Raw genomic sequence first — 23,153 nt, 5'->3', positions numbered from 1 at the left:
GAAAATGTTGTGAGTCTTGGATGGGTGCCAACCAGGTGTGCACATATGTAAATATTATCAAGCAATAAAGAATAAGCATTGACATAAGCTGCGGTGCCCTCGTGGGTCATGTTAGTTAGATAGGTATCATGAAGGTGACATGGTAGAGTCACGTGGGGGAGTAAATGCTTTAGGTAAGACACAGGAAAGGTCTCTCTGGGAAGGCGACATTTCCTTTGGTGCTGGATGACCTAAAAAAGCCAGTCCTGCAAAGAGCAGAAACAGAAATCCAGGCAGAGAGAGGAGTAGATGCAGAGTCCCTGGTCAGGAAGGGCTGGGCTTGTTTGAACAACAGCAAGCAGCCTGGTGGAGCTGGCCTGGGCAGTGCAGGGTGAGAATGGTATGATCTGCAGTGGGACTGGCGGGCCACAGTCACTTACATCTAGCTCAGTCCTGCCCCGGGGCTTTTGCTTCCTCCAGTTCATCAGGCTGGAATTGCTCCCACTTCATCCTCACATGGCTGTGCCCTCCCCAGCTCCTTGTTTAGATATTACCTGCTCAGAAAGGCCTACGGTGATCACGCCTACAGCCACTATTACATCCCCATTTTATGGTCTTTCGAGCCCTTATCACTACCAAAATGTTGAGAACACATAGACACCAGGAGGGGAACATCACACACCAGGTCCCATCATAGAAGGAGGAACATTAGGACAAATACCTAATGCACATGGGGTTTAAAACCTAGATGACAGGTCAATAGGTGCAGCAAACTACCATGGCACATGTATACCTGTGTAACAAACCTGCACGTTCTGCCCATGTATTCCAGAACTTAAATAAATTTTTTTTAAAAGTACATGATATGTATATCTATATATCTATATACATATATATATGTGTGTATATATATATATATAAAATATATATATATATATATATATATTGAGATGGAGTCTCGCACTGTCACCCAGGCTGGAGTGCAATGGCACAATCTCAGCTCACTGCAACCTCCACTTCCTGGGTTCAAGCAATTCTCCTGAGTAGCTGGGATTACAGGTGCATGCCACCACACCCAGCTAATTTTTTGTATTTTCAATAGAGACAAGGTTTCACTATGTTGGCCAGCCTGGTCTCCAACTCCTGACCTCAGGTGATCCACCTGCCTCGGCCTCCCAAAGTGCTGGGATGACAGGTGTGAGCCACTGCACCTGGCCATCTATATATAAAATATTACTGTACTGATTTGATTGTTTCATGTTGGTTGCCTCTCTGGCCTACCTCCAGGGACTAGCCCAGTGCCTGGCACATCAGGAACACTTGAGAATAAATAGCTGCTGCAGGTAGAAACAAAGCCTTAAAGGAAGCAGCAGGGGATATCCCATTTGTTATACAAGCCATATTTTCCAAGAGCCTACTATGTGTCAAGCACCAGCCAAATCACTGGAATACATCAGTGAAGCAAAGAGATTTTGTTTTAATCCCTATTTTTACAGGGACATATTGAAAATAAGGGGGAAGAGGGCACAGATGATATACAACTGATCTATTTATGCAGATAGATATACATATTCATAGGGAGAGACATACTCTAGATACATAGTATGTTCCATGTAATTCCTTTTAAGAAGGACAAAGCAGGCCAGGCATGGTGGCTCACACCTGTAATTCCAGCACTTTGGGAGGCTGATGCAGAAGGATCGCTTGAGGCCAGGAGTTTCAGCCTGGGCAAGGTAGCAATACCACATCTCTATAAAAATAAAAATTAAAAAGTGAGCCAAGGGTGGTGGCCCAAGCTTGTAAGGAGCATTGCTTGAGCCAAGGAGCTGGAGGCTGCAATGAGCTAGGATCTGACCACTGCACTCCAGCCTGAGAGACAGAGCAAGATCCCGTGGAAAGGAAGGAAGAGAGGGAGGAAGGGAGGGAAGGAGGAGAGAGGGAGGGAGAGAAAAAAAGAAAAAGGAAGGAAGGAAGGAGGAAGGAAGGAAGGAAGGAAGGAAGGAAGGAAGGAAGGAAGGAAGGAAGGAAGGAGAGACAGACGAAGCAGACGGGAAGAAGACCGGGAGTGGCTGGGTGGGGAAGGGGGAGCTGCAATATTAGAATGATTAGATTAGGCCAAGCGCGGCCTCCCTGAATGTGAATTTTTGAATGCTGACCTTCAAAGGCAGGGCTGATTCTCTGAGCAAGTGCCTCGAGGACGGAGAGGTCTGGAGCTTGGGAGGGTCAGCAGAGAGACAATAGGGCTGGCGCAGGAGCCAGGGGAGAGAGTAGTAGTAAGGCATGAGGGACAGAGCAGGGACAGAGCAGAGAGGGCAGTGTCCTGAGTGTGGGCGCCGACCCACATTACGGACAGCACCTGGGAACTCAGAAATGCTCGTTCTCAGGCCTCGCCCCAGACCTCTGAAGCAGAAACGCTGGGGTGGGCCCAGCAGCGTTTGTTCTAACCAGCCTTCCAGGAGACTGTGATGCGCCAGAAAGCTGCCAGCCCCTGGAGCAGGATTCCCTTCGCGCTAGGACCCCAGATCATCGCGGTCCTCTCAGTCTCCCTAGCGGGGCAGGGGACCCGCCCAGCGCTCTGCTGATTTGCCCAGCGCCGACGCCCAACCTGGGTTTCTCTGTTGCCCGCCGCGCCCCGCGCCCCTACCCCGCAACGGCAGCTGCGCCCGGGTCTCCCCACAGACCACCCAGGCGTCCCGGGAGCAACGTGGCTACGCCCCCGCGTCGGGAGCTCGGACGCCCCAGCTGCAGGTGCAAAGGGCGCCCAGAGCCCGGGAGGCCATTCGCGTCCGCGGAGAACGCGGGGTGCTGGCCGGGGCTCATCCCTCGCCGCCCGCGGTCGCCCAGCACGCCCGGACGCCGTGGCCATCCGGCTCCCCGGGGGCGTGGTGGGGGCTCCGCGGGCCTGGGCCTCGGGATCCGCCTGCCGCTTCCCCCGGGAGCCGCCGCTGCAAAGCCAGGTTGGGGCTCCGGGCCCGGCCAGCGCCCTCTAGGCAGCGGAAGTGCAGCTTGCTTTACATCCGTCCTCCCCGCCTCGCAGAGTTGGGAGAAGGCAGGCTGGGGGGTGTGGAAAAATAAAAGGAAAAGTCCTTGCACGATGTAGATCAGCGTCCCCCAACCCTGGCGCCCCGGCCGGCCGGGGATCTCCCAGTCTGCGGCCATGAACGCTGGCAGCGAGGGCGAGAGCTTCGCGGGCTCCGTGCAAAGTAAGTGCTTTTCCGGGCGCAGTGCGCGCTCCGGGGCCCAGTGCGCGCTCCGGGGCCCGGGCCCAAGCACGTCTGCGACGCAGCCAGCAGGCCCGGGGCCCCGAAATCGGGGTGACGGCCCCGAGCCGCGTCTCGGGGACCGCAGCTGGCGCGAGGTGCAGGGGGCGCCGGACTGGGCTTGGGGCGGGGGCGCACCCGACCTGACGCAAGACTGGGGGCGCTCTCCAGCCTTGCGAGACCCCTGGGAAGGGAACGGTGGGGGAGGGCATGCCGTGCAGACAATCGCCACCCCCTCAAGGCATTCCCGCCCCACCAGGCGGAGTTGGGGGCGGGCGGGAGAGAGGGAGGAATCTGGGGTAAACGGGGTAACACTGATGAGAAAACTTCTGCCTCAGTGGCTCACAATTAGACCCTGGAGACTGAGGGACTCAGGTCTCACGGGGTCCCTCCGGCTCATTGCAAAGGCTTTTCCACGTCAACGGTGGAGATCCGAATGGGAAACGCGGCCGTGGACGCTTTCTTTGGGTTTGGGGTTCAGTTTTTATTTAACTGATGAGGACATCAGTGTTTTTCAAGTCCCTGGTTTCTCCCGGCATATTGTTTCCCAAAGTGTGGTCCAGAGGCTGAGTGCAACCAGCCACCTGGGAGCGCGAGCGTGTATTTTAAAACAGCTTTCTGGGCCCCACCCATTCAATCTCGGGGGTGGGGCCGGGGATCCGCTGCCCTTCTTAGCTGCCTGGGCAACTCTGAAGCACGTGAAGTTTGAAAACCCCTCTACCAGGGGTTTGGGGACACCTGGCACAGAGTAAGCTCTCAGCTTGTTCGCTGCTACTGTTAACAGTTTGGGAGACATTGGGTCCCAAATTTGGCGGGGTATTCCTTGCATTACTGTGAAAAGCACAGATTTTCCTAAATGCCATCTTCCCCACCCCACCCTGTTATGACTCAGTATCTCCTAGGTGGGGCTCAGATTTATCCATGTTTAAATAGTGTACCTCAGTAATAACCCCAGCAGGTAACATGCTGGGGTATTGGCGGGAGGGAGGACTGTGCTGTTAGGAGCACCATCCCATTTAATTCTCCTAACGAGCCCGTGTTTTTCTTGGGGAAATTAAAAACAAACAAAAACCCCATGAAGTAGAAACCTCTTTTCTCTCATTTTTCAGATGAGAAAACCCAAGCACAAAGTCATTATTTTTAAGTGACAGTGTCAAGATGTTGACAAAGGTCTATGTCATTACTTTTGCACTTTGCATATAGCAGTGACATTATTTATTATTACAATTCTTTCATTCTGGGTGTCCGTCCTGTTCCATCACTAAGGAATCGTCAGCAATGCAAGCGACTTCATGTCTCACTTCCTTGTTTTCTTGTTAGTTCCATGTGTATCTCTCAGTTTCATTCCTTTCATCCATTGATTGCAAAGTGCTTAAGTGCATCTCTGCAAGATGATTTATCACAGTTCTCGGCCCAGTCTCCTGAGCAAGTCAACCAAATTGTATTTCCGAGCAGAGATTTCTTGTCTTAGTTAGACCTGGGCAAAATTGGACTTAATGTAAATATCTTAGAAATTTTCAGAAAATTATGGTGCCTAATTTTATCTAACCCTATATGCTTAAAGGTAATCTTGTATCATTTAACTTGGGAAAAATTGGAAATTATGGAAATACCTTATTGTTGCTGAGAAGATTATAATGCATGGACACCATGGAATAATGTATTGCCATTAAATAATGATATCTATGAAGGTATTTTAATGATATAGCATAATGTTGATGTAATATTTAGGAAAAGGACTAGTGTTACATTATGATCTTACGCAACTTTTAAGTATAATGAATGGAAGTTTTTTTTTTTGTTTTTTTTTTAGACAGAATCTTGCTCTGTTGCCAGGCTGAAGTGCAGTGGTGCAATCTCAGCTCACTGCAACCTCCGCCTCCTAGGTTCAAGCAATTCCCCTGCCTCAGCCTCCGGAGTAGCTGGAACTACAGGTGTACCACCATGCCTGGCTAATTTTTTTTTTTTTTTTTTTTTTTTTTTTTTTTTTTTAGTAGAGACGAGGTTTCACTATGTTGGCCAGGATGGTCTCAATCTCCTAACCTCATGATTTGCCCACCTTGGGCTTCCAGAGTGCTGGGATTATAGGCGTGAGCCACCATGCCCAGCCAGAAAATATTTTACAATTTTTATGGTAGGCAGAGATGGAAATATTGAGTGATTTCCCCCTTTTTAAATGTGAGTTTTCTTTTTCTTTTTTTCTTTTTTTTTTTTTTTTTTTTTTTTTTTGAGACAGAGTCTGTCGCCCAGGCTGGAGTGCAGTGGCTCGATCTCGGCTCACTGCAACCTCCACCTCCTGGTTCAAGCAATTCTCCTGCCTCAGCCTCCCAAGCAGCTGGGATTATATGGCTGTGCCACAACGCCTGGCTAATTTTTTTTTCTTTTTTTTTTTTTTTGTATTTTTAGTAGACATGGGGTTTCACTGTGTTAGCCAGGATGGTCTCAATCTCCTGACCTTGTGATCGACCCACCTTGGCCTCCCAAAGTGTTGGGTTTACAGGTGTGAACCACCACACCTGGCTGAGTTTTCTTTTTTTTTTTTTTTTTTTTTGAGACGGAGTTTCGCTCTTGTTATCCAGGCTGGAGTGCAATGGCACGATCTCGGCTCACTGCAACCTCCGCCTCCTGGGTTCAGGCAATTCTCCTGCCTCAGCCTCCTGAGTAGCTGGGATTACAGGAACGCACCACCATGCTCAGCTAATTTTTTGTATTTTTAGTAGAGACGGGGTTTCACCATGTTGACCAGGATGGTCTCGATCTCTTGACCTCGTGATCCACCCACCTCGGCCTCCCAAAGTGCTGGGATTACAGGCTTGAGCCACCATGCCCGGCGAGTTTTCTTATAATAAGGCAGAAAAAAATTTTTAAATAAAAGTTAAGGTAATCATACTAGAGACTTATTAATTAGTTCTATGTCTTTATTGACAAATATTTATATAGTACCTTCTAATACAGTGTGAAGTACTGTGCTAAATGCTTTGCAGGTATTAATACAGTATTAACTCTTGATATTAGTACTATCAAGAAATAATGTTCCTGCCAGTTAGGAATGAATTTGAGCTACAAGTGACAGAAACCCAAATTATACTGGCCTAATTAAATCTGGAATTGGTGGATTCCAGGGTTGAATCAGGGGAATCTATGAAGTAAAGGGCACAGACTGTAGGGATCTCGGCATTTTCCTCTTAGTTACAAGATGGCTGCAGAAGCTCCACCATCACATTTGCTTCCAAAGCCAGAAGAAAATGGGTACAGTGCTAGCCATATCTGCTCCCTTTTTATCATGGATGCCAAACTTCCCAGAAACTCTTTGAGCTATGTGTTGGAGAAGTTCACAAGTATGTAGGGGACCAAGATTATTTAGACTAGTGGTTCTCATAGTATGTGTGTTGGGTGAGTATGTTTGCAAATGTGCGGGAGGGTCAGTTTTCATGATGACCTTTTAGTTGGGATAGGAGATGGCTGCTGGTTCTGCAAAGTGCAGGGTAGCTCTGCACGTCCAGTAACTTTCTTGCGAACAGCGCCTTTAGTGCCCATGGGTAACAATGCAGCATGAACCATCACGTGGATGGTTCTAGCACTCTCCAAGTTAAATAATACAAGACTACCTTTGTGCATATATGGTTGGACAAAATTATGCATCATAATTTTCTAAAAATGTCTTTTTTTTTTTTTTTCTTGAGATAGAGTTTAGCTCTTGTCCCCCAGGCTGGAGTGCAGTGGCATGATCTGGGCTTGCTGCAACCTCTGCCTCCTGGCTTCAAGCGGTTCTCCTGCCTCAGCCCCCGGAGTAGCTGAGATTATAGGCACACACCACCATGCCCTGCTAATTTTTATAGTTTTAATAGAGACTGGATTTTACCACGTTGGCCAGGCTGGTCTTGAACTCCTGACGTCAGGTGATTCACCTGCCTCAGCCTCCCAAAGTGCTAGGATTACAGGCGTGAGCCACCGGACCTGGCCAATTTTCTGAAAATTTCTAAGATATTTACATTACGTCCAATTTTCCCCAAGTCTAACTAAGGCAAGATGTCTCTGTGTGGAAAGATAATACCTTGCTGCTAGGACACAATTAGGATTCTGTTTGTAAGAAGAGGGAGGTGGAGTGGATATTGGGCCACCACCTAGCCATACCTGCCACCATGTGTTTTCTTCCTAACTATGAATCTGGTTTGCATTAGAATTCAAAGCTATTTGGAATTAACATGTTCTTTTCCCTTTGTCCCATGGAGTTCCCGGTGGCACAACGGTGCTGGTGGAGCTGACCCCAGACATCCACATCTGCGGCATCTGCAAGCAGCAGTTTAACAACCTGGATGCCTTTGTAGCTCACAAACAAAGTGGCTGCCAGCTGACAGGCACATCCGGGGCCGCCCCCAGCACGGTCCAGTTCGTATCGGAGGAAACAGTGCCTGCCACCCAGACTCAGACCACCACCAGAACCATCACCTCGGAGACCCAGACAATCACAGGTACAGCTGGAGCATGGGGGAGTCGGCCAGCGTTGGCCTGGCTATGTCTCAAACACCTCCACGGAACTTGTTAAAAATATAGATTCCCAGAGCCCACCCCCTGGGGTTGCTGATTCATTATTTTTAACAAGCTCCACCGGGAAGCCAGCTGCCCAGCCAGGTTTGGGAGCTGCTAGGTTAAAACGTTAAATGTTAGCAGTTATAAATGTTGTCACATGTTACAAAATAACAGACCAAAGATTTCTGAAACATCTCATGAGATCTGGTCATTCAAGCAAAATTTTTAAAGAAGAGAAAAAAAATTAAAAGAAGATTTCTGAAATTAAAAATCTACATACTAAGGAAAAAAAGACAGCAGAAAATACGTTGCGATTTTTTAAAAAGCGGTTGTTTTAGGTGTGGAAGTATGTGTACAGTCCTTGAGTTTGCATTACTTGTGTAAAGGGACAAAAAGCATATTGTTTTTTAAGAAACCTGTAAACAGGCATTGATATCTCCCCTTGTACTGCTGATCAGGAAAACATCCCTGTTCTCTGTGGTATACATTCACTCCACCAAAAATAAATTGCACATGGGTCCAAAATTTAAATGTGCTTGAGAAAACCATAAAAGCAGGACGGGCATGGTGGCTCATGCCTGTAATCCCAGCACTTTGGGACGCTGAGGCGGGCGGATCATGAGGTCAAAAGTTCAAGACCAACCTAGCCAACATGGTGCAACCCTGTCTCTACTAAAAATACAAATACTGGCTGGGCGTGGTGGTGGGCGCCTGTAATCCCAGCTCCTAGGGAGGCTGAGGCAGGAGAATTGCTTGAACCCAGGAAACAGAGGTTGCAGTGAGCCAAGACAGCATCATTGCACTCCAGCCTGGGTGACAGAGCAAGACTCTGTCTCAAAAAGAAAGAAAGAAAGAAAGAAAACCATAAAAGTTCTAGAGGAAATACACCCACACAGTTATACCTGTATAATCTGTCTTAGGGGCAGGAAGAAAACTTTAACATTATGAAGTAGCCCATTTATGAGATAGTCCTGGATCCTGTGGGGGAAACAAATAATGTATTCCTTAGCTAAAGGCATTTGATTCTAAAAAATATATTAATATGCAACCAAACAAGGCTGGTCGTGAACCATCCCCTCAAAGAAAAAGAATCATAATGTGATTGCAAATGAAGTTACAATTTTTCCAAAGTAAAATACAAAGTCTAAACAAAGTCTAAAGAGAATCACTTGGGGAAAAAGTCGTGGCATATATGATTAAGGCCTAATATCCCTCCTATACAGAGAACTCCTACCACCAGTAAAAGAAGATAAAAAGTAAGAAGGGGAAAAGTCAGTGGATGATTTACAGGGGATGATTGGATTAAAGGGAAGTTTGGTCACCTTAGTAATTACAGAAATGTAAATCAAAACAAGGCTTGTGGAAAAACACTGATTTCATTTCTAGGGATGTAAATTCCTATAACCTGGGCAATTTTGTGATCACTTTCAAATATTAAATTTAAAATTTCTTCATTTTAAAATGTACATAGACATTTATCCAATAAGCCTATAGCTAGGCATTTACCCTATAAAACTTCATAAACAGTCCAGGCACAGTGGCTCACGCCTGTAATCCCAGCACTTTGGGAGGCTAAGGCGGGTGGATCACCTGAGGTCTGGAGTTCGAGACCAGCGCAGCCAATATGTCGAAACCCTGTCTCTACTAAAAATACGAAAATTAGCCGGGCGTGGTGGCACATGCCTGTAATCCCAGCTACTCGGGAGGCTGAGGCAGGAGAATCACTTGAACCTAGAAGGCAGACGTTGCAGTGAGCAGAGATCATGCTACTTACTGTACTCTAGCCTGGACAACAGAGTGAGACTGTGTTTCAAAAAAATAAAAAATAAGAATAAAAAACTTCATAAACAAATACATAAAGATATTCACTGATAGCATATACTATAGAGAAAGCGGAGCCTTTGTGTGTACACATCAAGAGAGAGTTAGATATGGCCAGGCACAGTGGCTCACATCTGTAATCCCAGCCCTTTGTGAGGCCAAGGCCAGAGGATTGCTTGAGGTCAAGAGTTCGAGACCAGCCTGGTCAACACAGCAAGACCCCACCTCTACATTAAATTTTAAAGATTGGCCGGTGTGATAGCACACACTTGTAGTCCTAGCTGCTCAGGAGGCTAAGGCAGGAGGATTGCTCGAGCCCAGGAGTTTGAGGCTGCAATGAGCTATGATCACACCACTGCACTCCAGCCTGGGTGACAGGTGATACCCTGTTTCTAAAAAAAAGGGGGGGAGGGGGCGGAGTTAAATAAATAAATAAATACCAAAGATTCCAACAATGGACTATGACTTGGCTTTGGAAAGGAGGCGGGTTGGATCTGTGTGTAGTCACAGAAAGATTCTCAAAAGTATGTGTAAAAAGAAATACATATGCATACGTATTGTATGGTATTATATTCAAGGAAAGTTTCTAGAACAGGGATGGGGTAGGTAATGTAAATGAGAGAAGTTGTCTCTGGGGGAGGTGTTAGAGAGTGGTGGGGACTGTGGTAAAGTGGAGAAATCACACATGCCTCATCCAAAAGTGCAGCTGTTCTTTGGAGTCAGCCAGTTCGATATTTGAGTTTTTCAGGGAAACTGAAAATGTGAAATTTTCCAAATATAAAACTTTGTTGCCAAACAGGATACATCTCTGAGCCTGAGTGAGTCCATAAGATCCTTCTGGCTTAGTCTCAGAGAATGTTTACCCAGTAGTCTGGAGCTGAAGAGTGAGGAGCATCAGAGGTCAGGGAACTGGCCAGTGCAGTGGTTCACACCTGTGGTCCCAGCACTTTGGGAGACCGAGGCGGATCACTTGAAGTCTTCTCAGGATTTCAAGACCAGCCTGGCCAACGCTGTGAAACTTCGTCGCTACTAAAAATACCAAAATGGGCGACGTCTGCCTATAGTCCCTGCTACTTTGGAGGCCGAGGCACAAGAGTCTCTTAAACCTGGGAGGGGGAGGTTGCAGTGATCATGCCACTGCACCCCACACTGGGCACCAAAGCGAGACTCCAACTCAAAAAAAAAAAAAGCGGGGAATGGGAGTGGAACCAACTTTCCCCTTATGAGCTATCTACTGGGATGATGTTTGAATTTGTTTGGCAATAAGCAAAGTTTTGTGGGGCTTTTCCTTAACGCATCCAAATTAATGTTTCTACTGAGTTTTTTAAACATTAGACATTTTGAAATACAATAAAACTGATCCCCTCACAAACCTTAGCAAAAATACGTTGAAATCTTCCCACTGTCTCCTAAGTTGATTTTCATTCCCATCTTAAAGGAAGTCACCAAGAAAAGGTGAAAACCAGAAAACCCTTAAAGGTGGGCCTAGTAGGACCTAATTATTTTGCAGCAGGACCAAGCAAAGGGGCCTTTGGGGAAGGGACATGCTCAAGGTCCCACCGCAACCTCAGGACAGTCCCGGGACGTGTGTTTTGTCCCTTATCCTAGCAGTCTTCTTCCCGAGGACAGTGTTTGCTTTCTTGTCCTCAAAACCAAAGTCCCGGTACCTCTCACGCTGGGTGGGAGCCTGTAAAACACGTGTCCTGTGGCGTGGGAGGTTTCCAGGTCCACACTTTGTACTTGGGGCCTTTGCTTCTTTCCAGGTTCTGAGCCTTCGCTGATGCATTTCCTCTGCCTGAAATAACTTTCCCACCTTGGCCTGGCTGATGCCAGCTCAACCTCAAGACCTTAGGTTTCATGACAACCTTCACAAAAAAGGATCTGCCTTCCTCTTGGGACACCTCCCTCTCCTCTATATTGCAGCAGCCATGATGAACTTTTTTCTATTTTTGGAATGAGCTACATTTCCTCCAGGCTCCGACCCTTGCCTGCATTGTTCCTTCTGTCTGGAACTGCCTTAATTTTTATTTTTATTTTTTTTATTTTGAGATAAAGAGTCTCAGCTCTATTGCCCAGGCTGGAGTACAGTGGCGTAATCTTGGCTCACTGCAACCTCCGCCTCCCAGGTTCAAGGAATTCTCCTGCCTCAGCCTCCTGAGTAGCTGGAACTACAGGTGTGCGTCACCACGCCTGGCTAATTTTTGTATTTTTAGTAGAGAAGGGGTTTCACCATGTTGGTCAGGCTGGTCTTGAACTCCTGAGCTCAGATGATCCGCTAATCTTGGGCTCCCAAAGTGGTGAGATTACAGGCATGAGCCACTGCACCCAGCACTTCTATTTCTTTGTTCAAAGAAGTTCATCCTTCTCTTAGCATTTCCATGACCCTGCGATCATTGGATCTTGCCATACCTGAATTTTGGTGACCACCCTGAATGCTCAGGCCAGTCCTGGGGTCCTGTTTGTGCTGGGCACACAGTGCTGAAGGGAGCTACCCCTCAGAGACAGACTGTTGGACTTACATCCCAATCCACCACTTAACCACCCAAGACTGTGGGCAAATCATTTACTCTCCCTCTCACTTAATACTCCCCATCTGTAAAAAAGAGGTTATAATACCTAATCATCACTGGGTTATTGTGAGAATTCTGCGATAATCCACGTAAAGGGCCTGAGATGGAGAAACTGGGTTCAGTGAGTGATTGCTTTTATTAACGGAAAGACTAATAAACAGGTGGCGAAAGGATGGTGTGATCTGCAGCGTGCGTTCTCTCTGCCTGACTCAGCTGCTCCTCCTGATGGTTCCTGCCTCTGTGCCAACTAGACAAGCAGAATTCTGCTTCCTTCTCTTTTTTGCACTTATTAGGTTGGTTTTCTGGGTGCATTTCTTCCTATTGTGCTTCAAGTTTCCATTGGCTGGCAGTTCCCAGGCCTGCCAACGGACCATGATCCCCAGGCTCTGACTCCTGAATCTGAATGTCTGGAGCTGAGGCTCAGGCATCTGTATTTGTAACAAGCTCCTGGGGGATTCCAGGTCTCAGCCAGCTGGAGAGTTACTCACTGCCCAAGACCACCAATCCCCCAAAGGGTGAATTTCTCCAGATATCCTCATCCAGACATTTTCCAGATGTGTTTGTCCTTGATTAAACCAAACCCTTTCTCATTCATCAGTGTCTCCTCTGCCTAATAATACTTGGGTTTAAAGTAAAATTTATTATCTGCCTGCTAGCTTTGAAAGCTGCCTGTTGTCTGGCATATGATTTAAGAACTTTTGTATGGGAACCGTAAAATTACATGTGGATGCTGGTGGAAATGCATCCCATGTGCATTTTCTAAGTTCATGGCTTCAAATCATGGGGCTTTGCAGTCAGGTCCCTGAATTTGAATCTTGGCTGCCTAAGGCCTTAGTAACCCCATGACCATGGCAAATGACATTACATTCATTTCAAAGTGAGGATAAAGATAAACAGAGAGGGAACAGGGTTTGGTCATGAAGAGTCTGGGGTCCTGAGACAGACTGCTTGGGTTCAAATCCTGGCTGTACCACTGGCTAACCATGCGACCTTGGGCAGTGTACTTTCACTGTTTGTATTTCCATGTCCCCAGTAGTAAAATGAAAGTGATAATAGAACTCATCTCTGATGGTTCCAGCCAGGCTTCATGGAAGACATTTCAAGCTGTTGCTGTTAGCTCTCATTACTTACTCAGGGGACTGCAAAAGTAAACAAAACAACACACGGGATAGTGTTAGCACAGAGCTCATGACAAGCCCTCTGTCAATATTAATGGAATTGATCACTTGACCAAGAATGGTTTTTCCTGCCATTTCTGGTTAATTCCTGCTCTTTAAGTCCCAGGTTAAAAGTCACCTCCTAGTAGAAGCCAGCTCTGATTTTCCCTTCTCCCTATTTTTGCAACTAGGTTTCTGTTTTCTCAGCTAGTATGTATCACAATTGTAACGAATTAGTCTTTAATCCGTTACAGAGAAGTGAATTCCAAGGCAGTTGCAGGGGCAGTCAACACAGCATTTGCAGCAGCAGATGCTGCCCTAGAGAGGGAGAGGGCCTGTGGCAACTAGCAGAGAAAGAGGAAAGCACCCCTGACAGCCAGCAGCCATCATCAGCTGGGTCTTGGTGTTGCTAGGAGCTGGGCTGGCTCACAGGTAGGCCGCACTGTGCTATTGTTGAACATACACTGTTGTTCACAGTTTCACGAAACACCAACAACAGACAAGGCCACTCTTTGACCGTGGTGGGCAAGACAAAAACAAAACCACATATGTCATCACGTGTGAGCCCAGACAAAATGGGAACACTGTCCAAGCCACAAAATACCAAACATCCTCCTCCCCCCGTTAATCTGAGTGACAGTTACTTCTTTACATATTAAAGATTGAGCCTTGTTCTCTCTAGCCTTCTTTCCCTCTTGATGATATTTATTAAAATAACAAATCATAGAATTAGCCCCTCTTGCTGGTGCCTCTGATGCAGGTTTTCTTGAACCTCCTCCAAAAGCACCTAACATCAGCCCCAAACCTAAAATAAGTTCTTTCTAGCACCCTCTGAGGTTGCCTTTATTGCAGTGAGTAATAAACTTATTCAGTGAGAGGGGTGTTGTCCCTATTGGTCTTTGGCCAAAGGACAATGACTTAGGGAAGGTCCTACCTACCTAATTGAATTTGAAAGCCTTAAAAAAGAATCTGAAGGTTCAGTCTGGCCTGTGAGCCCCAAATTAGTAACTCAATTTCTAGTTTACTAGACTGTGAATCTCCCTGCATGCAGAGACCTAATAAGTCTTACTTTCCTGGCACCCAGCACCAGATCTCGCACATCATGGGCACTCAGTAAAACAGCTATTGAATGAGGGCAGACAAGGGCGAATATAAGGATTAAATGTGTTCATGCCACTGAAGCATATGGTGTGTATGGCATGTGCCTCATCATGAGGGCTTGGTGACGGTGGCTGTATTAGTCCATTTTCCTGCTGCTGATAAAGACATACCCGAGAGTTAATAGTTTACAAAAGAATGAAATTTATTGGACTCAAGTTCCATGTGGCTGGGAAGGTCTCACAATCATGGCAAATGGTGAAAGGCACGTCTCATATGGCAGCAGACAAGAGAAAAGAGCTTGTGCAGGGACACTCCCCTTTTTAAAACCATCAGCTCTCATAAGACTCATTTACTATCACAAGAACAGCACAGGAAAGACCCACCCCCATAACTCAATCACCTCCCACTGCGTTCCTCCCATGACACATGGGAATTGTTGGAGTTACAATTCAAGATGAGATTTGGGTGAGGACACAGCCAAACCCTATCAGTGGCATTAGGGTCATTGTGTGCCAAATGATGGAACTCAGATAATGGAGATGCTTGTCATTGGAGAATTCCAAGCCCTTCGGGAAGAGGAGAATTTAGTTGTAAGACATTTCACCTGTTTATGACGAGTGTAGTCTTTTTCTTTTTCTTTCTTTCTTTCTTTTTTTTTTTTTTTTTTTTTTTTTTTTTTTTTTTTTTGAGATGAAGTCTCACTCTGTTGCCCAAGCTGGAATGCAGTGGTGCAATCTCAGCTTGCTGCAGCCTCCACCTCCCGCATTCAAGAGATTCTTATGCCTCAGCCTCTCAAGTAGCTGGGACTACAGGCATGTGCCACCACACCTGGCTAATTTTTGTATTTTTAGTAGAGATGGAGTTTCACCATGTTGGCCAGGCTGGTCTCAAACTCCTAACCTCAAGTGATCCACCTGCCTCGGCCTCCCAAAAGTGCTGGCATTACAGGCGTGAGCCACCAAGCCTGGCCAACAAGTGTAGTCTTAAAGGTGCAAGAATTCAGAGTCTGTTTGTTCTAACTGGGCAACTCAGTGGGGAGAGTTGTGAATGAGAGCAAATATATAACCGGCTTTGAAAGACACATTGGCTTTTGGGAGAAAGATGGCGGGAAAATGGACATTTCCTAATGGTGGTTTGGAGGGGGTGGGAGAAGCTCAGGGCAAGGTTGGAAAACAGTGGCTAGAAATGGCACAGGAGAATGGGGTGGAAATCGTGCTTCAGCTCTGGCCTGTATTTTGAAGCAGCTGGGGAGCCACTGAAAGTTCCTGAGCACATGAGTGATTTAATAAGACAAACTATGTCTGATGCCAGAAGGATCTGGAAACAATAATACAAATTCTTGTACGGTGCTTATTCTGTACGATGCACTTTTCTAAATACTCTATATGGAGTAGTTTTTCATAACCCAAAGTTAGGTAATAATAATTATTATCCCCATTTTACCAATAATGAAACTGAGGCACAGGGGGTTAAATCACTTGTCCAAGATGTCAGAAACAGAAAGTGGCAGAACCAGGTCTCAAATCCAGGCTGTCTGGTTGCAAAACCTGTGCTCTTCATCAGTACCGCTGCTTAGTAAATTCCTCATTGCAATGTTTCTCAAGCTTGCTTGTACATAAGAACCATCTGAAGCTTCGGTGAAAAATGAAGATAGCCAGATCTCTCCTGGGGATAATAGGGGATCTGAGCAACGTCCTGGGAATCTAAACCAGCCAGGGAATGGTTGGGTCAGATCAGATGCTTTCTGTTGCTCTTAAAAACAGCAAACTAAAAGTGTGCAGAACAGTTAAGACACCTATTATCTCTCATAGCCAGAGCAGGCAAGGCAGACAGAGCCAAAGTCAGTTCGGCAGCTCAAAGGTGCCAGCTCCTTTGCATCTTCCTCCTGTTCTCGGTGGCAGGCTTTTATCCTTTTTGTCCTCCCACCCACCATGGCCGAATGGTGGCTGCTAATGCCTTGGGCATCCAGTCTCTCTGGCACACCTACAAGCGGGGAAAGGAGCAACTTATCTGTATCTGGGAGGAAATGCTCCCTGATAAACTTCCGAAATTCCAGATACTGCTGGCCAAAATTGGGACACGTGGCTTTGCCCAGCTGCACTGTAGTAGAGGCAGCGAGGCTGCCAAGGGACAAGGGAGAAGGGACCTACCAGTGGACCCCAATCCCAAGCCCCCTATGCAGGGCCACACTCCTACCACTGCCACGTTAAAGGGAGTAGAGTGGCAGTTCTCAAATGCTGCTGTCCAAAAGAATTACTTGGAAAATGTGTTTAAAATACAGCTGTAAAGCTATCTAAACTTTACCCCAAATCTCTGCATCAGAAACTGGGATGCATGATCAAATTTGAGAACCACTCAACCAGAAGGGGATAAAAGGATGGAAACCCACTGGTGCTAGAGTCTAGCTCATAATAGGTGCTCAACAGATGTGAGGAACGAAAAAACAGCCCACTGTGGGAAGGAGGGTAGGGTGGGATGTGGAAGGAAGCTCAGTTCCACTCATGGTTTATTTTTCCTGTTTGGCAAAGTCCCAGTATAGGGCAAGTTAATTTGCTGTTACATGTTTGTTTGCTTAGAACAGATCCCATACTTTGGCTATAGTTCAAGCCAAAGGGGAGACTTCGTTTATCAGGCTATAGGCATAAGGGAGAATTGCGGGAAGGCACGGCAGCTGGATCTCAAAGAGAGATTGGGACCAGGCACGGTGGCACACGCCTGTAATCCCAGCACTTTGAGAGGCCGAGGCGGGTAGATCACCTGAGGTCGGGAGTTCGAGACCAGCCTGGCCAACATGGAGAAACCCCGTCTCTACTAAAAATACAAAATTAGCCGGGCGTGGTGGCGCATGCCTGTAATCGCAGCTATTCAGGAGACTGAGGCAGGAGAATCACTTGAACCAAGGCGGCAGAGATTCGGTGAGCCAAGATTGCGCCATTGCACTCCAGCCTGGCAACAAGAGCGAAAATCCGTCTCAAAAAAAAAAAAGAAAGAAAGAAAGGAAAAAAAAAGGAGATTGAACCAGAAGCTAGAACTATTTCAGGGTTTTCCAGATTGTACAGCTCAAAGGACTTGTTGAAAATGCTGGGAAGGCAGAGTCTCGGCCCCACCCGGAACTGCTGATCAGGATCTACATTTTAGAGATTGTGGCTGGAGAAGCACTGCTGCCCCCGTGATCATTCCCAGAATTTATACCTTGTTTGTTGAGAAGGAAAGTCCACACCAAACCTAAGCGTCATAGTCCCAGTTTGAGTTTTGGGTTTTTTGTTTGTTTGTTTGTTTGTTTGTTTGTTTTTGAGACGGACTTTCGCTCTTGTTACCCAGGCTGGAGTGCAATGGCGCGATCTCGGCTCACTGCAACCTCTGTCTCCTGGGTTCAAGCAATTCTCCTGCCTCAGCCTCCTGAGTAGCTGGGATTACAGGCACGCGCCACCATGCCCAGCTAATGTTTTGTATTTTTAGTAGATTCGGGGTTTCACCATGTTGACCAGGATGGTCTCGACCTCTTGACCTCGTGATCCACCCGCCTCGGCCTCCCAAAGTGCTGGGATTACAGGCTTGAGCCACCGCGCCTGGCCAAGTTTGAGTTTTTTTAAGGAGATTGGGAGTGGTCTCACTATGTCGCCCAGGTTGGACTCGAACTCTTGGGCTCAGGCAATGCTCCTGCCTCAGCCTGGGTCATAGTTGAGACTTAATAGAAGCCGCCAATGCTGCTGGCGGCAGTATTCCATTCATTTCAGAGCAAGAGATTCGATTGGCCCAGCGGCTGTCAGGTGTCTTGCACTGCACCAATCAGCGATGGCAGAGCGGGGGCGTGGTCAGGGTTTCCAATATGGCGACCGCTCACCCCTGGGCAGGGGCGTTTGGGCGGGTCTTAAGGCCCACTGCGGAGAGTAAAGGCCCTTTTGAGAACAGTGTAAGTGAAAGGGGTGGGTTTTCTCTGAGAAAGTCAACTCTTTTGGGGGCGGGGGTGGGAGCAGGGGCGGGGAGGGGGTCCGAGTCTCGCTCTGTCACCCAGGCTGGAGTGCAGCGGCGCCATCTCGGCTCACTGCAACCTCCGCCTCCCGGGTTCAAGCGATTCTCCTGCCTCGGCCTCCTGAGTAGCTGGGATTACAGGCGCCAGCCACTATGACCGGCTAATTTTTGTATTTTAGCAGAGACAGGGTTTCACCATGTTGGCCAGGCTGGTCTCAAACTCTTGGCCTCAAGGGATTCGCTCTTCTCAGCCTCCCAAAGCCCATGCCCCGGCCTCAGAAAGTGAATTCTCAGTTTGCAGTTGGGATGCTTGCCTGGAGATCAGGAACCCTAAATGAGAATCCTAAGCATGAACAACACTGCAAAAAACCAACACGTGAGACCTGAATATATGATAATAACCTGCTGGGCGCGGTGGCGCATCCCTGGAATCCCAGCACTTTGGGAGGCTGAGGCGGGAGCTCTGGAGCTCAAGACCAGCCTGGCCAACATGGCGAAACCCCATCTCTACTAGCAATACAAAAATTAACTGGGCATGGTGGCGCACACCTGTTATCCCAGCTACTTAGGAAGCTGAGGCAGGAGAATCGCTTGAACCCGGGAGGTAAAGGTTGCAGTGAGCCGAGATCATGCTGCTGCCTTCCATTCTGGGAGATAGAGCCAGACCCTGTCTCAAAATCAAAACAAAATGAAAGACAGTATCCTTAATCTGTAAAAAGCATTTTCAAATCAAGGAAAAAAAATAAAAATTCCAGTAGAAAAGAATGAGCTAGTAGAATAAACAAGAAGTTCACCAAACAAGGCATGTCCTTGGAAAATAAATGTTGAAAGGGAGTTCAATCTCACTAATTATATATAAAGGAAATGCAAATTAAACATAAGTGATCTCATTTTGGCCTGTCAAATCATCCCTATGATAGCCAAGGTTAAAGGGAAAATGCAAATGATTTCCGTTTTCTGAAAGGATGTCATAATTATATAATCACCAAGTAAATAAACATCCACACCATTTTGACCCAGCTCTTCAAGGAGTGTACCCAAAGAAACGAGGGACACATTTAAAATTCTGGATAGGCATTATATATAGATGTCAATTCCTAGATGTCTCCTCCATGTCCAAGAAAGGGAAATGATTAAACTATTCAGCAACCAAAATGATAAAATATGTGGCCATTAGAGGTTGTATTTTGGATGGATGATTTAAGCCATGATCGTAATTTTATGCTTCAAAAACTATATATATATATATAATTTTTTTTTTTTTTTTTTTTTTTGAGACAGAGTTTCACTCTTGTTGCCCATGCTGGAGTGCAATGGCATGATCTTGGCTCACCGCAACCTCTGCCTCCCAGGTTCAAGACATTCTCCTGCCTCAGCCTCCCAAGTAGCTGGGATTAAAGGCACGTGCCACCATGCCCAGCTAATTTTTTATATTTTTAGTAGAGACAGGCTTTCTCCATATTGGTCAGGCTGGTCTCGAACTTCCGACCTCAGGTGATCTGCCCACCTTGGCCTCCCAAAGTGCTGAGATTACAGGTGTGAGCCACTACACTCGACCTATTTTCTTTCTTTCTTTTTTGAGACAGAGTCTCACTCTGTTGCCCAGGCTGGAGTGCAGTGGCACATTCTTGGCTCACTGCAGCCTCCACCTCCTGGGTTTAAGTGATTCTCCTGCCTCAGCCTCCTGAGTAGCTGAGATTACAGGCATCGCCACCATGCCCAGCTAATTTTTTTTTATTTTTAGTAGAGACGAGGTTTGGCTCTCTTGGCCAGGCTGGTCTAGAACTCCTGACTGCAGGTGATGTGCTGGCCTCAGCATCCCAAAGTGCTGGGATTAGAGGCATGAGCCTCTGGGCCCAGCCTTTCTGTATATAAAAGAGGTTAGCCCTTTAGCTGATCATTAATGCAACAAATATTATTTAAGCTCCTGCCCTTTACCAGGTTCTGTGGTGGGTGCAGGGGAACAGTAATGGAAAGAAACAAGGATCTGTCCTCACTTAACTCATCCAACCAAATGGAAAAGAGAATAGTCATTAAATAACTTCACAAATAAGTATTTAATCCCAGTAGTGATAGGGGCTTTGTATAAAAAATAAGGATGTAGGCTGAGGCAGGCAGATCACTTGAGGTCAGGAGTTCAAGACCAGGCTGGCCAACATGGTGAAACCCCCATCTCTGCTAAAAATACAAAATTTAGGGTGGTAACGCACACCTCTAGTCCCAGCTGCTCAGGAGGCTGAGACAGAAGAATCTCTTGATCCCGAGTGGCAAAGATTGCCATGAGCTGAGACTGCACCACTGCACTCCAGCCTAGGTGACAGAGCCAGACTCCATCTCAAAAAAAAAGGAAGAAAAGTCAGGATGTATATTGCCATGTTATGACAGCACTGGGAAGTTTTTGTTTTGTTTTTCCAGAAACAGCCTTGCTCTGTCACCCAGGTTGGAGTGCAGTGGTGCAATCATAGCTCACTCCAGCCTGGAACTCCTGAGCTGAAGTCATCCTTCCACCTCAGCCCCACCATTAGCAGGGACTACAGGCACGCACCACCACACCCAGCTATTTGTATGTTTTGTGGAGATGGGGTCTCCCTGTGTTGGTCAGGCTTGTCTCAAACTCCTGGTCACAAGTGATCATCCTGCCTCAGTGTCTCTAATTGCTGGGATTACAGGCATCAACCACCACACTTAGCCTATTTTTTCTTCTCTACACTTTTCTGTACTTCACAGATATTCTGAAATTCATGTTAACTTTTATTTTGCAGAAATAGACATTGCAATTTAAAAAGAGAAAAGGATCTGTTAAATGGAGTTTTTAAGTTGAAGAAGGAAAGGGGAAGCAAATTAGATAGGGAGATATCCAAGGTGTCTTGAGATATCTGAACGGCAATTTGGTAGAAAGGGAGCTACAGTTGGTTCATGTGAGTCCACAGATACAAACTTCAGAGGAATAGATTCGGATTCTCTATGAAATGCATATAACAGTCATACATTTTAAGCAACATCATGATCTAATAACTCAATATGCCCCTGCTACAAACCAGAACTAAATACTATAAGCAACTCTCAGATGCACACCTGAGCACTCAGGAAAGCATGGGAAATCCCCTGATGCCAGAAAACAAACCCGAAAGCAGCAAGAGGTGTATGAGGCTGTGAGCTTTTTGGGTATCGGGGAAGGGATCTGATCTCACTAAACAGGAGACTTAATTTTAATGGCCACACCAGGGTAGGGGCTGAGGCCCTGAGCTCTTGCAAAAAGTTAAAAATAAGACCCCCACATAAAGAGGTGGTCCTTACTGCATCCTCGGTGAAAAGAGGGACTAGAGAATATTCTTGTGGGGGCAAGTCATGCCTCTACTAGAAGCACTTCCCCCCAAGGCCCATGCCACTCATTATGCCAAACGTGAATAAAGATAAATAATAACCTATTGTGCATAGTTACTATAATGTCCACTGAGAACTATCAAGAACTTACAGCATGCCCAGCTCGCAGTATTCCTTATCCTTCCCTTAGATATTTACTAGAACAAGATCTGAGCTCTGAAATCACTGCTAATATCCCCATTTTATTGACAAAAGAACTGAAGAGCAGAGAAATAACTTGGTCAAGACCCTACAGCTAGTGAGTAGAGACAGAAGTTGGTCCAGGGTCAGTCTGTGCTCACACCCACACACATACACACACACACACACACACACACACACACACACACACACCCCTGGCAATGAGTGGTGACTCCAGCATCAAATCACAGGCAAACACTCAAGGTGGCCCAAGGTCAATCTGACTACACACACACACTCCGCTCCCCCTCCCCTCACACACACACTGACCTGGGGATGAGTGGCTACTATGGCATGAAATTGCATACAAACACGCAGCTGGTTGGGTGCAGTGGCTCATGCATGTAATCACAGCACTACTTTGGGAGACTGAGGCAGGCGGATCACATAAGGTCAGGAGTTTGAGACCAGCCTGGTCACCTTGGTAAAACTCCATCTCTACTAAAAATACTAAAATTAGCTGGGTATGGTGGTAGGCACCTGTAGTCCCAGCTACTCAGGAGGCTGAGGCAGAAGAATCGCTTGAACACAGGAGGTGGAGGTTGCAGTGAGCTGAGATCGCACCACCGCACTCCAGCCTCAGGAACCAAGCAAGACACCATCTCAAAAAAAAAAAAAAATTGGGGATCACCTGAGGTCAGGAGTTTGAGACCATCCTGGCCAACATGGTGAAACTCTATCTTTACTAAAAATACAAAAATTAGTTGGGTGTGGTGGTGTATGCCTGTAATCTCAGCTACTCGGGTCGCTGAAGCAGGAGAATAACTTGAACCCTGGAGGCGGAGGTTGCGGTGAGCTGAGATCATGCCATTGCCCTTCAGCCTAGGTGACAGAGTAAGACTCCATCTCAAAAAAGAAAAAAACACCCAAGTTGATCCAAGGTCAGTCTGACTATGCATGCTCACACATACAACACATACACACAGACACTTACACACACACGTGCACACACACACACACACACACCCTGTGGATGAGTGGCTACTCCAGCATCAAATCACATGCAAACAACCAAAGGGAGTGAGGGAGGCATCTGGTCACCGCAGTCCCTCAGTGATTACCGTATGCCTTTCCCTGAGGTGTCTCTGCAGGTCCTGCTGTTTACAGCGGATTCTAGAAAGGCCACATGTGTGAGAAGGGATGCCCTTGATACAGTCAGCCAGGAGGAGCCAGCAAGCTTGCTATCCTGGTGAGAGTCT

The 23,153-nt window shown here is 46.7% G+C and overlaps 1 protein-coding gene across 3 annotated transcripts in view; it reads left to right on the top strand.

Annotated features, from left to right (window-relative positions):
• Positions 1-2,435: 2,435 nt before the first annotated feature.
• Positions 2,436-23,153, top strand: part of ZFP64 (ZFP64 zinc finger protein) — a 110,187-nt gene continuing 89,469 nt past the window's right edge. The window contains exons 1-2 of one of the 3 annotated variants that reach the window (XM_074406665.1): positions 2,436-3,182; positions 7,472-7,711. In XM_074406665.1, coding sequence (XP_074262766.1) covers positions 3,137-3,182; positions 7,472-7,711 — 286 coding nt within the window. In that variant the 5' untranslated portion in view covers positions 2,436-3,136. The remainder of the gene's footprint in view (positions 3,183-7,471; positions 7,712-23,153) is intronic. The other 2 variants (XM_074406666.1, XM_003932588.4) reach the window with 2 other exon arrangements.

The sequence above is a fragment of the Saimiri boliviensis genome, chromosome 9 (assembly GCF_048565385.1).
Source record: "Saimiri boliviensis isolate mSaiBol1 chromosome 9, mSaiBol1.pri, whole genome shotgun sequence".
Taxonomy (NCBI): domain Eukaryota; kingdom Metazoa; phylum Chordata; class Mammalia; order Primates; family Cebidae; genus Saimiri; species Saimiri boliviensis.
The sequence above is the reverse complement of the archived record's forward strand: the minus strand, read 5'-3'. Positions and strand labels throughout refer to the sequence as shown.